This window comes from Brienomyrus brachyistius, chromosome 23, assembly GCF_023856365.1.
Source record: "Brienomyrus brachyistius isolate T26 chromosome 23, BBRACH_0.4, whole genome shotgun sequence".
Lineage (NCBI taxonomy): Eukaryota > Metazoa > Chordata > Actinopteri > Osteoglossiformes > Mormyridae > Brienomyrus > Brienomyrus brachyistius.
In genome coordinates, this window is record NC_064555.1 from 4,903,316 (window position 1) to 4,918,673 (window position 15,358).

The following is a 15,358-nucleotide window of genomic DNA, read 5'->3' on the forward strand; positions in this document are numbered from 1 at the left end:
TGCACCCCCCACACGCATCCCCATGACCTGTAGGAATCGGCAGCCCGGAGAATCATTCTGAAACTGCTTGTAAGATTGCGACATATTCCTAAGCAAGGCTTGGCTGAATGGTAGGAACAGACATGAAAGGAGTCGGGTATTCTTCAGCTAAATATTACAAAGTTTGTTTATTCTCCTAACAGCAGGTTTTATTCCAAGGAGAACATGGTCATTCACTCGGTTTTCTTTAAAACCCGATAAGTTTGTATTTCACACAATCAAAAATATGTTTCTTTCAAAAAGTATTTGAAAAGGTACAGTATGTACAATTGTGAAACCTGCTTCTAACAAACATTTTACAACTGAAACTGTAGGAAATGTCAAGTTCTTATAAAAATAGTATACAATTCGCCATTTGAGGGGAAACTGTAAAAATATGGATGTGGAAAGCATGGGAAAGAAGCAGACCTGAGAGTAAGCGCTGTGACCCATGTGGACTGAGGCCCACTGAAAGTTCTTTGTCCGCATACTGCTGATGTTTACGCTGTAAACGCTTGGAGGGGGGGTGTGCGGCTGACCCCCCGGGATGGACTGGAAATTCCCGCTGGTGTCATCTTACTGCTCGCCGGATTCGCCATGCCCGTTAGGTGTTTGCTGTCCTGGCCCTGCCACGCATATATGCACCCAAACACACACACACACACACACACACACACATACGGCAGAGGGAAGAGCAGCTTCAGCGGCACCCCTTGGTATCACAAGCAGAGTTTGCATGCTCTTTAGAGAACTACAGTGTGTCCGTGCAGCCAACAAAAAGCCCCCTGATGGGTGGGGCGGGGGTCACATTCTCCCTGTCAAATTCACAGTCAGAGGTATAAGTTCTATTATCTAGACAGACAGCTTCTACGCTGCTGTTTTTCTCCCTGACAATGTATTTAATGCAGGGTCACCGAGGGCCAGAAGCTGGGAGCCCTGTTAGCAGCACCAAGGGGAAATGATGGGGGGAAAACCTACGGCTGTGTGGGCATGAGTGTGTGATGGCAGCTTTCCCGTAGATGCTTTGGGGTCTGTAGCCCCTGCCTCAGTCACTGCAGAGGACTGCAGCAGATTTTCAGTGTCAAAAATCACAAACGCCACAGCACGCCACAAGCGTGTCAGTGTTTTTAATCTGCAACATTAAGCCGTGGGGACACCCTGCCTGTCATCCACGATGGTAGTGCATGCTGGAGACACACAGAAGACTCAGGTCTGGACGGCAATGAGCCTCTTCCAGACCTTCATACCTGGGGTACGACCTGCCGACCTGAGCAAAGTGGCCAGAGATCCACCGCATTTGGAGGACAGCCTCTCACAGCAACCTTCTGACACTTATGTGCCATGACCTGGCGTATCTGTTCATTTGTGGGGCAGATAAAGCACATCCTCAACCGCGTGAGTGGACCATCTGTGCATCATCCAATCACAAAACGGGGAAGCCCACCGCAGCCAATCGCAAAACGAAGCAGCTGAAATTCAATTTAGAATACAAATTAAATTTGCCAGTAAAACAAGCATCTAGAAAGCACCAGACTGACAGCCTGCTCAGCAGTCAGCCAACAAACAAGCTCCCTCAAAAGATGGCCCTGTGTCAAAATCTAAGCTTTAATTAGCATCTAATTAGGCAATTCACTCAGTAAAGATATAACGCAAAGCAGAAACACATACAGCTAGTTACCATAATGTTCTTCCTATCATCAACCCTGCCCAAGGTTTTAACTGCTCATGATGCGTCACACACCCTCACACACACCATGATAACTGTTGTCATTCATACATTATATAGTGCAATGGCTTTCCACACCTACACAAGCAGATCTGCAAGGACTGCGTGAATACGAGGCAGCGGGCCATCCTGTTCTTACATAAATTAGAAGACATGCCAAGAATTCATGGTAATTGTAAACCCCTTTGGTGTGTTTACAAAGGGCATCTAAAACCCCCAGAGTAACACCATGTTTGCCTCTCTCCCAGGACCACCACCTTGGAGTCTGAAGCGAATCAAAACGGTGCTGGGGAAGGACCCCCCCTTTCCCTCGCGAGTATTCCCAGGAGCGATCATCAACAATGTCAGACACTGTGGATAAGACTGCAAAAGGGCAGGAAGGTGGAGGGTAGAGCCACAGTTAATAGGAACTTTTCAAACGGTTCAACTGAACGGCTGATGAAAGCTACCCCAATCACAGATTCTCAGCTGGAGGTTTAAAGGTTCCACCCCCTTCCACAAATGGAGTTTTCTTGGAAAATACGCCACTGTCATTACTGAGAATTCCCCATGGCTTCCCACTCCCCAGTCCTAACAAGCTATCAGTCCACAGTAATGCTGATGGCTAAATCGAGTGACGCAAACCCCCTCTTAGGAGCAGGCTACCCCTCCAACGCTGAAGAGCGCAGCTTTCACAGAAAGGCTCCCCAGGACCCACACATCCTACCAGGCACAGAGCAGGATGGCTGATGCCTTTTAGCCTCACCGTTTCCTCTTCCTCTCAGGCTCATTCCTGAGCTTGTTGGGCTGGACCTTCATGCTCTTCTCTTCTTTCTTCCGCTTTCGAACGCTGTGAGATGCAGTCACATGTCAGTGCGGAGACCCTGCTCCCACAACTCTCTCCTTTCAGGAGGGCCGTACTCCCTTCAAACCCTACGGCCGGAGGGAACTTACTTGCCCGGGCTCACGTCGGCATCCTGCTGTCTGCAGGACACATCTGTGGAGGGTATTCTGTCCAGCTCTGGCTGCACCTCTTCCTCCAGGTAGGGCCCCCGAATGCCGTTGAGCTTATCTGAGGGCCGCTTGGCTGGCTGAAGTGGGGGAGCGGGAGGAGAATGCGACGCAGGCTCCTGGTCCTCTCTGGAGAGCTCCTGCCATCGTTTCTGAACAGGAGAGGAGAGGAGAAACCCTGAGGTTTTTACCTTCTCACCCAGGGTCTCCATGCAGGCCTGAGCGCTGGATAGAGCAGCCCAAAACCCCGTGGTGCTCGCTCACCTGGACGGACACGTCCCCCATGATGAACCTGGAGCCCTCGATCACAGCCAGGTAGGAGAAGCGCAGCTGGTCGGGGGTCTGGATCAGGCCCATGCGGTACTTCCTCATCTCCAGTAAGACCTTCTTCACGTCTACAGATGAGGGATCTTTCCTAAGTTCCATCTGGTCCCAGGTGCAACATTGTTAATAAAAAATGCACATTCCATACAGAACACAGCTTAATAAAATGTTGCTCATTAACGAAGCATAATGCATACTGCAGCATCTCAGGTAAAGATGAGCAGCGCAAACAGCCCCGGCATGTTTAGGAAGCATTATGTTGCGGGGTCAAGCAGCGGCAAACGACGCACCAGGACGAGGCAGGTGTCAACCAGCGCGAAAGTCCCTGAGCGGCCGATCCCAGCACTGCAGTGCACCACTGCGGGCCCATGATCTGTCCCCAGTGAGCCTGACGCTCGGACCTTGAATAAGAAGTTGAGGAAGTAGGCGGGAGACTCTGGAACTCCAAAGTCGGGCCAGGTGGTGTAATGGTAGTGGTAAATATCCCTGCTCTCCCCAGTCTGAGCAGAGGAATGGGAAGGAGGTCAGCAAACCCAGGACAAAGTTGCCGGTCACACAAGCACAGTAATATCCCTGCACCTCTGTCTTTATGTAAACCAAGCACATTAAAGTTCATGCCGCAGGACATGGAGGGACCATACAGATGGATCCAGTGAAAAGAGACGCTGATCTGCCCCACGACTCACATTCATGTTCTGAAGCTTCAGAACCCGCACCGTGTAGTAGAACTTAACGTCTTCAGACTCCAGTACCACCAGGAAGCGTGTGTCCCTGAAGGACATCTTACGCTCATCACGTGTCGGCCAGTACTGTGCACATTTTTCCTGGAGGGGACAGATAAAGATCAGAGCGAGAGCAAACATGAGTGGTCAGCGCCCAAACACGCACAGCAGTGACACCATTTATCAGATATACGGAGGAAGAATGAAACAAACACAACGATTCACGACCCTGCAAGTACGAGGCGTAGCAGAAATAAGCAGCAGGAAAAGGTGAGTGAATGCAGACTGAATGGCTCCAGGCTACAGGCAGATGTGACATGTAGATAATATATCTACATGCCGTTCTTTCCACTTCCTTTAATCCAACCAACAATTATCACAAGGGAAGTGGGGACACAATTTATCAAAAATCATCTCTCACTGTTGATTTCTGAAGTTCCTGTTAACTGCTGATAGATCCAGTGCTGTAATCTGCCTGCACCCCAAAATGGGGTATGAGCACAATCTCTTCATTAAATCCTCCTCTGCCGTAGCTTCAAGAAACCAGAGCTTGGAAGATGTGTACTTGACTGCCCTGTGTCTTCTAGTCATTTAAAGTATCTGTATAGCTGGATCTGCTTCCAGCAAAATGTAGGATAGGACAGTTTCTCATGTGCTTACTGGGGCTACAAAGGTCCTGACTGATCAAGACATGTGACGAGCACTCAGATCCAGATCTGAACACATGACCAGTGCTCAGCCTGATCTGAGCTGTACTCTCACTCCTCTGCAGTCAATGACATGCACAATCTTCATCTCTGGAGCTGCTATGGTCACTGCTATTGTCTACACACTGTGATTTTGGTTTGGGTTATTCATTAAAAAAAAAGCCCGATACTCACTGATCCTTTCTCAATGACCCTGCTAAGCATGATCACAGCTTTGGTCTTCTGCTCCCAGATCATCTGCCAAAAGTGACCGCAGGTGTTTCTGAGTGGACCCTGGAGATTCAGAAAGACACAGCTTGACTTCACGGCATATGCTGGAAACTTCCACAAGCCAGCTTGTCCCGTGGCTCCCATTCACTGTGGTCATCCAGTGGCCAGCCTGAAACCCTGTGGAGATCCACTACAGGCTGAACTCAGTCATTGTATATATCCTGTTTTTTCACACTGCAAAATAAACCTCAGAACCAGCCACCATCATTCTAAGCAAAGATACAGGTCATGGTGGTGGACCACTGGCTGAGCCCCCCTACCTTGAAGACCTTCATGCTTACAATTCTTCGTTCTGTTTACATGTCATCTTTAGCTGTCTGACTTAAATATTGTTTCTACCACACTGAAAAATTCACTTCATATATTATCAGGTGACTGTTTCGTAAAACGCTGAGTTCTAAACTTTCAATCTTTACAATAGTATTAATATCAAAACCATGTTTTTTTAGGATATATGCAATAAATGAGGAACTTAACTATTCAAGTTTAAACTATTTCCTCCAAGTCAACATCTGTACCACATTTCCAATTATATTTGAATTTTTAAAATATCTGTAATTTATTGGCCAGTCAAATTGTGACTGAAGCCAATCAGGATAATCATTTTTAGCTTAATAACACAGACAGCCAATCAAAATGGATGGATGGGCAGTACTGACCCATTACTACAATCAGCCTGAATAAGAGGCCCTGATCCAGCTCTTACCTGAGTTAAAATATAACTTCTTTGAGCTTCTTCCATCACAACGAGACTTGCGTTGATATAATCATTTTCTGTATTTTCTAGTTTAACCCGACTGTGATCAACTAGGAGGGAAAGACAAAGGTTTTACTACATGAATCATTGAAAAAACAATGAAATGAAGATGAGTTTATCTCACAAGCCACAGCTGCTAGAGCGAGCTGTCCCAGCACAAAGATGCGACACACAGCACCCTCCGGCGCAGCCCCCAGCCTCACATGGGCTCACGTCTCTGTATCGGTTTCGATTCCGATTCTCTGGATACTTGGCCACCTTGTAGGGACATTCATGGGACTGGTTGCGAATTTCCTGAGGGATAAAAAATATGAAATCTATCTTTAGTGTCATACAGGGGTACTGTCTGGCCTATTTTAGGGGACCTTTAGCCCACCCCCCCAATAATGTGTATTTATTGGCTTAAGTCATGAACAATTTGCGATCAGTAACCACCCCAAAGATTCAGCCCCTGATCCAGTCATCTCTAACTACACACCTACTATTACATTTTCCTTTGCAGCTGCTTCGTATGAAAGGGTTGGAAAACTTGTTTTCATGAATCCTAAACACAGTAACGTCATAAACTACTAGTACTCGCAGGAAAATCCCATGTCTATATGAACAATTCACAAATGATTCATGGACTGACAGTATTGTTTTATGACAATAACCAGTTAAAACCATTGTAATTATGCAGCGTGAAGCTCTTCATAACAGAAGGAAAGATGACTTTACAGAAAACGCTAAGCGTCTGGCAGCTGCGAAGAAGACCGGCCCACCCCGGCACTACCGGGCGCTCCGTTGGGGTCAAGGGCCCCACATGCACGGGGTAAAAGCCCCGTTTAGGCGGCCGGAATCCTCATCATTTAGCGAACCCGCCTATCAACAAGTGAGCGCGTACGAGCAGCGTGTGGTTCCCGACAGGATAGTTATTTCAAGCATGACAGCTCAGTGTCATCCGCCAATTGCTGGTGCGCGTCCTCGCCACGCTCGCCACCGACCACTCGATCTCTCGCGCTACGCATTCAAGTTCTGTCCTTACCTCAGGCTGCGCGTTACCGATATAAGCTGCGGTCCATCAACCTCGGCAGGAAGAATTTAAGTGTATCTAAACAAAACCGAAAGCACAACTGACTCCGATAAAGATTCACACACATTACTCACAAGGTACAGATTCTGCCACCGGCCCTCCGAATCCATGTCCTCAAACTCCTGCTCCATATTATATTGTTGAATACAGCGGTGTTTTAGAAATACAGCTGTTATTGTGATAATTACTGCTGTTTTCTTTCACTGCTCATCATCCAGTCCTGCCATTTACCGGAACAGAAAGGAACTAACTGCGTACCAGTGATAACTGACATTGACATCGAAAGTGGTGCTACTGCACATGCGCGGTAGCGTGTGCTTGGGCCTCCCGCCGTACAACAGAAACACGGGAGATTCTCGCGATGCGCGAGAACACGTACTCGCGCTCTCATTCGGCGTCGGGTCAACGCTGGCAACTATCTGGATGTTTAAAAACATTAAGAGATACATTTAATATCGTAATCTTGGGAAGAAATTGCAATTTTCAACGTCACAAGTATGAAACCGTTAATAAAACATTGTAATTGCAAGATACAACATTGGGGCTTTAGGCTGTTGTTTTTCAGAGGTGGAAATTTCAGGTCCAGAAAGTAAAAATCCGGACCAAGATTTTGTTTCAACCAGCCAGTTGAGTACTCTGTGACTCTGACTTTTCATGCTCATCTGGTTGGTTGAAACAAAATCTTGGTCCGGATTTTTACTTTCTGGATCTGAAATTTCCACCTCTTTTGTTTTTCAATATAAGCTGCGTTGTCAAAGGCCAACATTTCCGGAATGACTGTAGCGCTGCAGCCAGTCAACAGTTTTGGTAATTTCATTGCTCCGTTATCAAGAAAGTGGGCCGTGGAATTTACAAATAACACAGTACGTGCTGAATAGTTAATAATACCGATTCTTTTCAGGACGATGTTATGTTGAATGTTTTGTTTCTTACATCATATAAGAATATGTAAGAAACAAAACATTCAAGATTAATCTGATTCTGCATTATTCCACGCAACAACGGAACATATGAGACCCACTTTGCAACTAAATCTCGTAGTCGCCATAATGTTGTAGTTCCTTATGAAGGCGCTATCAACATCCTTTTTGTAGAGGGATATTTGAAGGGTAGAAACTGACCGGCGCTTTAAATCCCACGTCTACCCTTACAACTCTCCGGCACAGTAGGTGGCGCTGGCGAGCCCCACCAGGAGGTAGCCGAACCATTATAAAGCTCACCGAAGAAGAAGTGGAAGTGGCGGCACTGAGCGTTTAACGTTGGATGACAAACCTCGTGTTTTAGAAATGTCAGCCAGTTTATAAAAAAAGCCGGATCCACTGAGGGTTTTCCAAGAGAAAATAAATATTCCGTGTCGTCTAAAAATGTTCGTGGCTCGAAGTATTGCGGCCGATCATAAAGATCTCATCCACGATGTTTCCTACGACTTCCATGGCCGGAGAATGGCGACTTGCTCCAGTGATCAAAGTGTGAAGGTACAATCCGATCCTTGTGTCTATGCACAGACACTGTTGACATATACCACAGCGCAGCACCGAGGCACTGAGACATCCCCCATGACAAATGAGCGAAATTAGATGTGCAGTTTACTTCTGTGCCTATAAGCATTGCGGGCAACTGTTTGTAAACTAAATGACTAAATAATTTACTCAGAATTTTACAAGTAGCATGCACAAAGTCCTGGCATAGAAAATGTCCCAATAGTGGCTGGTGGTACTGCATGTGGAAGCTCATTATGTGATCACGTGACTTTGTACGTATCCCCAAACCTGAGGCTTTCAGTTTTGTGCTGTTATTCTGTTACACTACTGCAATAAACACTTTCACCTGTAAACAATCGTCTCAACTTTTCGCTGGATTGTAAGTATGACACCTTACGAGTTTGTTTATGTATTTGTTACTTTATATTCTTATTCTATTTTCTGTGATGAAAGGAGGATGTCCAAAGTCAGAATTTTATTGTGCAGAAAAACTGCTTTCTGTACATATGACAATAAAACTCTGTATATCTTTATCTATAAGCTGCCACTGTTTTTGTTTTATGTTAGGTGTGGGACAAAACAGAAAGTGGGGAGTGGCACTGTACTGCCAGCTGGAAGGTAAGGGGGGAGGGGGGTGGTTGTGGTGTTTGAGGCCAGTCCGCTTCTGCCTGCCGGAAAACCTGACGCGTGAATACCTGTGCAGACTCACAGCGGCTCGGTGTGGAGGGTGACATGGGCCCACCCCGAATTCGGGCAGGTGTTGGCCTCCTGTTCCTTCGACCGGACTGCCGCCGTGTGGGAAGAGATCGTCGGCGAATCCAATGACAAGCAGAGAGGCCAGAGCCATTGGGTAAGACCCAGGGACCCAGGGTGGGCTGCTTGTTTGCATCAGCGGGTCTCAGGAACGACGCTCTCCGGCTTGTTTCCGTACAGATCAAACGCACCACTTTGGTGGACAGCCGCACCTCGGTGACAGACGTGAAGTTTGCCCCCAAGCACATGGGCCTGATGCTGACCACATGCTCGGCTGACGGTGTGGTGCGCATTTACGAGGCGCCGGATGTCATGAACCTCAGCCAGTGGTCCCTGCAGCACGAGATCTCTTGCAAGCTCAGCTGCAGCTGCATATCCTGGAACCCCTCCAGGTAGGACTGTGCTCCTCCGGGTTTCCCTTCAAGCACAGGCTGTGGTCATCTTTGGGTTAGAGTGTGGTCTGGTTCTGAGTGCTGGTCATGTGTAAGTATGCTTACAGTTTCAGGAAAGCTGAATGTTTTTCTTTTTTTTCCGTTTAAGTTTCCAGCATTGATGTGCTTTGGCCGTTTACCTTGTGACCTATGTAGATCTATGTCGTCTATATAGACATATGGCTTCTGATCCCGAGCTGGAAGTTCAGCACAAACTATTGCTTGGTAAAAGGCGTGTCCCCCGCAATGTTACGTAGATTGTGTTTGTGCGGCCTGCAGCTCCCGCGCTCATCCCCCCATGATCGCGGTGGGCAGCGACGACAGCAGCGTGACGTACGCCGGCAAGGTCCAGATCTACGAGTACAGCGAGAACACACGGTTGGTGCTTCTCTCCTCTCCACGTATCTCGCTCGCGCTCCTAGTTTTTAACCGCACGCTCCGATCAGCTGATCATCTGCCCTCTTCGTCGGACAGGAAGTACGCGAAGGCGGAGACGCTGGTGACCGTGACGGACCCCGTGCACGACGTGGCGTTCGCTCCGAACCTGGGCCGCTCCTTCCACGTGCTGGCCATAGCCACCAAAGACGTGCGCATCTTTAAACTCATCCCCCTGCGGTGAGGCCCTATTTCCTGCCTGCTAAACGTGTCCCCCCACCTTGTCGTGTGGGGCCCATGATTCTGGATATGAGAGCTTAACCCACATTCTCATGTGGGGGTGGGGGGGACCTCTGCAGGAAGGAGATCGCCTCGTCCACCGGGCCCACGAAGTTCGAGGTGCAGATCGTGGCCCAGTTCGACAATCACAACTCGCAGGTGTGGCGAGTCAGCTGGAACATAACCAGCACCTTGCTGGCCTCCTCGGGGGACGACGGCTGCGTGCGACTCTGGAAAGGTGGGGATCCGTTTCCGTGCTGCTTTTGTCCCCCTGTGCCGCACGTTTGACCCACTATCCCAAGCATTTGGTTCCACGTTTGTTTACATGTGACAGACTGGGCTCTCGGTTGCCGTGGAGGTGTAAGGTGTGACTTCCGCTGGAAGTGCTTCTCTTTTACTCTGCCCCTTCCCTGTCCATCCAGCAAACTACATGGACAACTGGAAGTGCACTGGGATCTTGAAGGGGGACGGCAGCCCTGGGAACGGCTCCTCCGGTCAAGCTGGGGCCCTCGGCACTGCGGGGGGCACCTTGGCTGCAGCTTCTCAGAATTCCTTTAACGGGACCTCAGTGGGAAGGTAGGTGTCGCTCTAAACCCCAAAACTCTGTTCATATTGACACTGGAATATTCCAGGTTGCATCGCTAGTCCTGTCCTATGACCTGCAATGTGCCCTGTAAAAAATAAAAAAAAAAACACTGAGTTTGTCAGGTAAGCATGGTGTAACCCGGCTACTACAACTGGCATACGGCACCGTTTTATATGGGGCGTCAATTTGAAATTTTGAGGATTACTATTGTAATCCACTACTGTGTGATATTAAGAGTTATGGATGTTAGCCAACTGGAATGATTCGCCTATATTTGATGGAAAGAGTTCCTAAATCGATACAGTGCATCCTCCCTTGCTGGTATTAGCTAGGAAAAATGACCAGGTCAGCAGTGGGAGGCTGCGGCATTTCAGTGGGAACGCTCCCCAGTTTGGCGACGATGATAAAACGACATTCATGACCCGTGTACCAGCTGGGCCGGGCCAGACGGCTTCGCTCATGGCAGAAGCCCTGTGTTCTAAATGCAGGGGCCCCAGTACTGCTATCTCATGTTGGAAACGAGCTAAAACCACCTGGGCAAGAATCCTGTTGTAAACAGTTTGTTTACACTCTACTTTCTTCTACGAAGGAGTCTTTAACCCTTTTAAAGTTTCAGAACGTTCGTTCTCTTGGTCTTCGGAATTTGGCCGTGCACATGACGTGCCGTACAGAGCATGTCAATAAGGCAGTGATGATTCACATTTTTTTTTCGAGGCTATCGCTTTAAAGTTGCCAGAATCCTTTTGCCAGATGACGTCGTTTGCCTGGTTGCCGTGGCCCGGCTGGTACCTGCAGTCGATGTGTCGCTGTGACCTTTGACCCTGTCTGCTGTGACCTCTCACCCCCTGGATACTGCCCAATGACCCACCCTTCCTTCTCCTCCTGTCATGTCCCCTTTAACAGAAGGAAAGCTCAGCTGCTCCCGGGCTAAAGGGGTAATTTCCCATTTTGCTGCTTGTTGTATGCACACACAGGAACGGGAAGAGGGCCCCCTTTTCCCCCCCTCTGCGCCGACCGACCTCCCCAAAGGCTTTCCACCAGCCCACGTATTACTAATGCAGGGCGGGGTGCGTCTGTCCGCTCACAAAACGCGGATCAAAGGGTTTTTTTTTTTTTTTTTTTTCCTCAGTTCTGTTCAGCCAAGGGACCATTTTCAAATTTACAAAAGTCGTTCCACTTTCTTCCAGTTTACTGTCTTTACCACCAACGTTTTTATGGCTCTGATGATTTCAGGGCTAAATTAATAGTGTGATAGTTTGAATTCGGTACCAGATGATGGATGCTGAAACCCAGTGAGAATGAAGGCACCAGCCCTGAGCTGCATAATTGAAGAGTAACTCTTACTTGCTGTTTCTCCACATTTACCTGTTTGATGATCTTCTGTTCGCCATCTTGCAAATTGACAACCGTGTGAGGAAAGAGAGGTGATCAGTAAACTCTCCTTGGTTAGGATCCTTGTGAGGACGTGTCTTCAGAGGACTATTCGAATAAAGATTTGGAGGAAAAAAAATTTAGTGTCCTAATAGATTCTTGGTGTCTTCTTTTTTGTATGTTTAAAATAAACACCAGAACTGAATAGATTTATGCAATAAAGACTTCTCTGTGTTTTACTTGTTCCCTCTCCTGTTATTGTCACTGGAGTGTCTGAAATATTTGCAGGCTTCTTCACTAGTCCTTTTCTACACTGATTCAGTCAGGTTTCCATCTTCACCGTTACTCAGAATTTTACTGAAGTATCTTAAGAGTGACTGTTTAGAGGGCTCTGCACAGTGTCATTAATTTGCTCTGGATTTTGAAAGGATTGGGTTCTAATAGAGGAACCGGCTCAGCAGGCATGTAATCTGGGAAGCCATCTTGGATCCTTTCAGGTGCCACATGAACAAGCCCCTTCCAAGTTGGTTTAGAGAAAATGCCTTTGAATGAGAGTTGTATTTTTTTTTTTTAGGAATATGTTGCTTGTTAGACTTAAAGGGATGAAGGTGAACAGGGAGACTCCATAGGCACGACTTATTGTGTTGGGATATGATGGCGGTTGAAAATCTCATTCCTCACCTCCGCTCCCTGCCCCCCCCCCCCACCCCCCCTGCATGCTGTTTGGTGTTTGACACAGGTTGAATAACTCTGTTACTCTCCATACCCCTGCTGTTTGGAGCTGGCAAAAGACCTCATTCTTCACCTCCGCCTCAGTTTCCCTCCCTAGCCGTTGCTATTTACTTTAGCCTACCTCATTTCTCCCTGTAATTTCAATCTCTCTCTCCATTTTTTTCCTTTGCTGTTGCCCTTATTTCCCTCGTCTCCGTTCTGTCTATTGGTGTCCTGTGTGTGTCCTCCGTGCTTTCAGGTATTTCTTTCCCCCTCTGGACCCCCCCTGGGCTGGTTCCAGGTACTCCCATCTTCTGCGTCCACCCTCCCCGGTAGAGCACACTTGCGATGCTGATTCGTCCGGCTGCCTGCAGCCGCAGCAGCTGTGCCGGCGATTCTCTGAACGCCCCCTTAACCCCCTGCCTGAACACGATGGGCTTTGATAGCAAAGAACTATATTGCCCTGCTCTTCTCAGTTCCTCTGCTTTTATAAAACTTTCTGAACGGCAGAATAAAATGATGCTCTGCAGAAACCACTGAAACAATCTACCTTTGTTTTTGTTTGACTGTAGTGTCTGTCGTCATATATTGAAATTCGTTTATTAATCTGTTTATAACACAAGTCACTGTATCAAGCTTTGTTTCCAAGGTTTTTTTGTACAAAAAAAAACCCACCTGCACTTATAATCCAATAACTGAAAGACACCTACCGTATGATCCACCGTGTCCCTACAAATAACTGAATGACATGCTTAAGAGCCGTTGAGTTCTTAAGAATAATGCTAGAGTACAGAGATATGATAGAAAATAATATAACGCTGTGGAGGACACACATTTAATTAAATGTCTTCAGATACTTCCACATGTCCTGTTAACTCCTCACCCCATCCAGTCATATTCCTGTCATTGTCCATCAAAGCCAATTCTCATGACCCCCCCATGTACTATCAGTGTGGTACAGTAATAATCGGACATTCATCTCACATTGATCTTCCAATCATCCAGCAGTAAGATGCATATGTGAATGGAACTCCCTCCCTGCATCATTCCTGGACTCAGTCATTGTGAAAATGAACAGGAATGCATGTATCGTGCATGTATGGTGGGGGGCTGGGAGGGAGCAAAAACATGGACTGGGGGCCCCCGAGGAGCAGGTCGGGAAACGGCAGTGGAAGAAACGGGAGGGAGATTAAAACAGCATCTTCAAAAGGACATTCCCACATCACCCACTACAACAGCACATGAGGATGTATTAATCAAAAGATGAGAATCATTGTCAATCATTGCAATAATGTTTTTTTTTTTACAGATGGGGGGCAAATTTAGAGTAAATTCATTTTCAGGATTGCGGTATGATCACATGCATCTGTCAGCCTGACATCTTATCGCTTCTGAAAAATCTGTAACAATAGAGGCTATTGATTTCCATCGACTTTCCGACTTTGGGTAGTGAAATTCATATTTGAAAGGTCTAGTACTGTTAATGTTGTATTGTAACGGTAAATTATTTTGTATTATTATGAAATCCATGAAGACGCCCAGTGTTCTCTCCATTGGAAGAACATAACTTTAAATAAATAGGTTTGATGACATCTTAACCACTAAGCATTCAGCTGAAGGTTCTCCCTGGAAATGTGTCCTTCGTGTTGTGTTTGATTGAGCAGATGTCCCACGGTACTGTCATGGTTCCCTCAGCCTGCCATCTACTCTTCAATTTTCGAGGGTTTCTCATATCAGGAAAGGAGCCCAAGCATCGTAGTGTGACAGCAGCCAGACAGCCCGTCCCTCCATTTTGACAGCTTTCCTTGCCATAAATATCCTGCTTCTAGCTGCACAAGTAGATGTGAGAGTACACTCACAGATTTCCATTTAATTCCACTTGGAGTTCGTCGTACTCGTATGTGGAGTTCCTCCTGAATCTGCTGCCAGTTGCTATACACAGCAGATGCTATGAGCGTGACCCATGTCTCGGAGAAAAGAAACCCACCTTACTATGGAGATGGTGACCTGCAAACAGAGTTGGATAATTCAGGTCCAGAGAGTAAAAGTCCAGACCAAGATTTTGTTTCAACCAACCAGTTGAGCATAAAGAGTCACAGTCACAGAGGACTCAACTGGTTGGTTGAAACAAAATTCCGGTCTGGAGTTTTTCTCTCTTGACCTGAATTACCCAAATCTGCCTGCAAAGACAGACAGAACATCTCTGAGCACAGGAAGGCTGCATGCCAAAGAAGCCGTTTATTTTCACTAATATTTGTTTTTGTCTGCTTTTTAATTAAAGTTAGGAATCACAAGTGTCTGGGGCTATTTCTTCTTGAAAAATACTACTTAACTGCATTTCTCTGGATTTTCATGAAATGGCCAGAAATACTGCCACTTATAACACAGCCCTACTCCTATATGGAGGGGGTGACCCAGCAAAGAGACAGACTGACCTATTAAGTGCAGTAAGTGCTGACGACCAGCAGGGATCACTGTTCTCGTGATGCAGCCACCTCAGGTAAACGTTGACCTGTAACTCAGCAGCCAGCGGGTCTCACACCAATGATACCGTCCAAACCGTCAATTTCAGGGCTTCAGCACCTTAATTTAATTGTCCAGTGGTGTGTGCTCATTTCTAACATCTGACCGCATTTTGCAGCTCATTATATATGTATAACTAGACAGTATTTTTTGTTGTTCATTTCTATAATCAGACACCTTACTGCTCATTTTATAATACCTTTTTATAAACTGATACCATTTGCTGTTCCTGTCTATAAGCTAACAGCATCTCCCTCAGGTG

General features: G+C 46.9%; 2 protein-coding genes across 7 annotated transcripts; one reads left to right on the forward strand and one right to left on the reverse strand.

The window, feature by feature from the left end:
• Positions 1 to 139: 139 nt before the first annotated feature.
• Positions 140 to 6,887, reverse strand: ptpn2b (protein tyrosine phosphatase non-receptor type 2b). 4 transcript variants are annotated; one of them, XR_007385026.1, is made up of 11 exons: positions 6,661 to 6,887; positions 5,718 to 5,808; positions 5,464 to 5,564; positions 4,662 to 4,760; positions 3,745 to 3,882; positions 3,349 to 3,558; positions 2,999 to 3,160; positions 2,678 to 2,886; positions 2,490 to 2,573; positions 1,266 to 1,373; positions 140 to 644 (listed from the first exon to the last, which is right to left on the reverse strand). XR_007385026.1 is itself a non-coding variant. In XM_048993690.1 (10 exons), exons 1-10 carry the CDS (start codon positions 6,715 to 6,717, stop codon positions 623 to 625), a joined length of 1,173 nt encoding a protein of 390 aa, XP_048849647.1. In that variant the 5' UTR covers positions 6,718 to 6,887; the 3' UTR covers positions 140 to 622. The 4 variants fall into 4 exon arrangements, 3 of the variants coding, with proteins under 3 accessions (XP_048849647.1, XP_048849646.1, XP_048849648.1); XM_048993690.1 differs by lacking the exon at positions 1,266 to 1,373; XM_048993689.1 differs by having other exon boundaries at positions 140 to 1,373.
• Positions 6,888 to 7,753: 866 nt separating this feature from the next.
• On the forward strand, positions 7,754 to 13,055 carry seh1l (SEH1-like (S. cerevisiae)). Of its 3 annotated transcripts, none has more exons than XM_048994062.1 (9): positions 7,754 to 8,061; positions 8,635 to 8,685; positions 8,771 to 8,917; positions 9,001 to 9,212; positions 9,531 to 9,629; positions 9,726 to 9,866; positions 9,986 to 10,143; positions 10,328 to 10,481; positions 12,833 to 13,055. In XM_048994062.1, the coding sequence occupies exons 1-9, from the start codon at positions 7,951 to 7,953 to the stop codon at positions 13,014 to 13,016; spliced, it is 1,257 nt and encodes a 418-aa protein (XP_048850019.1). In that variant the 5' UTR covers positions 7,754 to 7,950; the 3' UTR covers positions 13,017 to 13,055. The 3 variants fall into 3 exon arrangements, with proteins under 3 accessions (XP_048850019.1, XP_048850020.1, XP_048850021.1); XM_048994063.1 differs by lacking the exon at positions 12,833 to 13,055 and adding an exon at positions 11,466 to 12,101 and having other exon boundaries at positions 7,759 to 8,061; XM_048994064.1 differs by lacking the exon at positions 12,833 to 13,055 and adding an exon at positions 11,395 to 12,101 and having other exon boundaries at positions 7,761 to 8,061.
• The last annotated feature ends 2,303 nt before the right edge of the window (positions 13,056 to 15,358 follow it).

What these genes read in the sequence shown, in the direction of transcription:
- ptpn2b (XM_048993689.1), bottom strand. Translation starts at nt 6,717, where the DNA reads ATGGAGCAGGAGTTTGAGGACATGGATTCGGAGGGCCGGTGGCAGAAT. An exon ending in GGTGGCAGAATCTGTACCTT is followed by an intron (nt 5,809 to 6,660) that starts GTGAGTAATGTG and finishes TTTATCCCTCAG; the next exon opens with GAAATTCGCAACCAGTCCCA. An exon ending in GAAGTTATATTTTAACTCAG is followed by an intron (nt 4,761 to 5,463) that starts GTAAGAGCTGGA and finishes CTGAATCTCCAG; the next exon opens with GGTCCACTCAGAAACACCTG.
- seh1l (XM_048994062.1), top strand. Translation starts at nt 7,951, where the DNA reads ATGTTCGTGGCTCGAAGTATTGCGGCCGATCATAAAGATCTCATCCAC. An exon ending in ACTGTACTGCCAGCTGGAAG is followed by an intron (nt 8,686 to 8,770) that starts GTAAGGGGGGAG and finishes ATACCTGTGCAG; the next exon opens with ACTCACAGCGGCTCGGTGTG. An exon ending in AACGGGACCTCAGTGGGAAG is followed by an intron (nt 10,482 to 12,832) that starts GTAGGTGTCGCT and finishes CCGTGCTTTCAG; the next exon opens with GTATTTCTTTCCCCCTCTGG.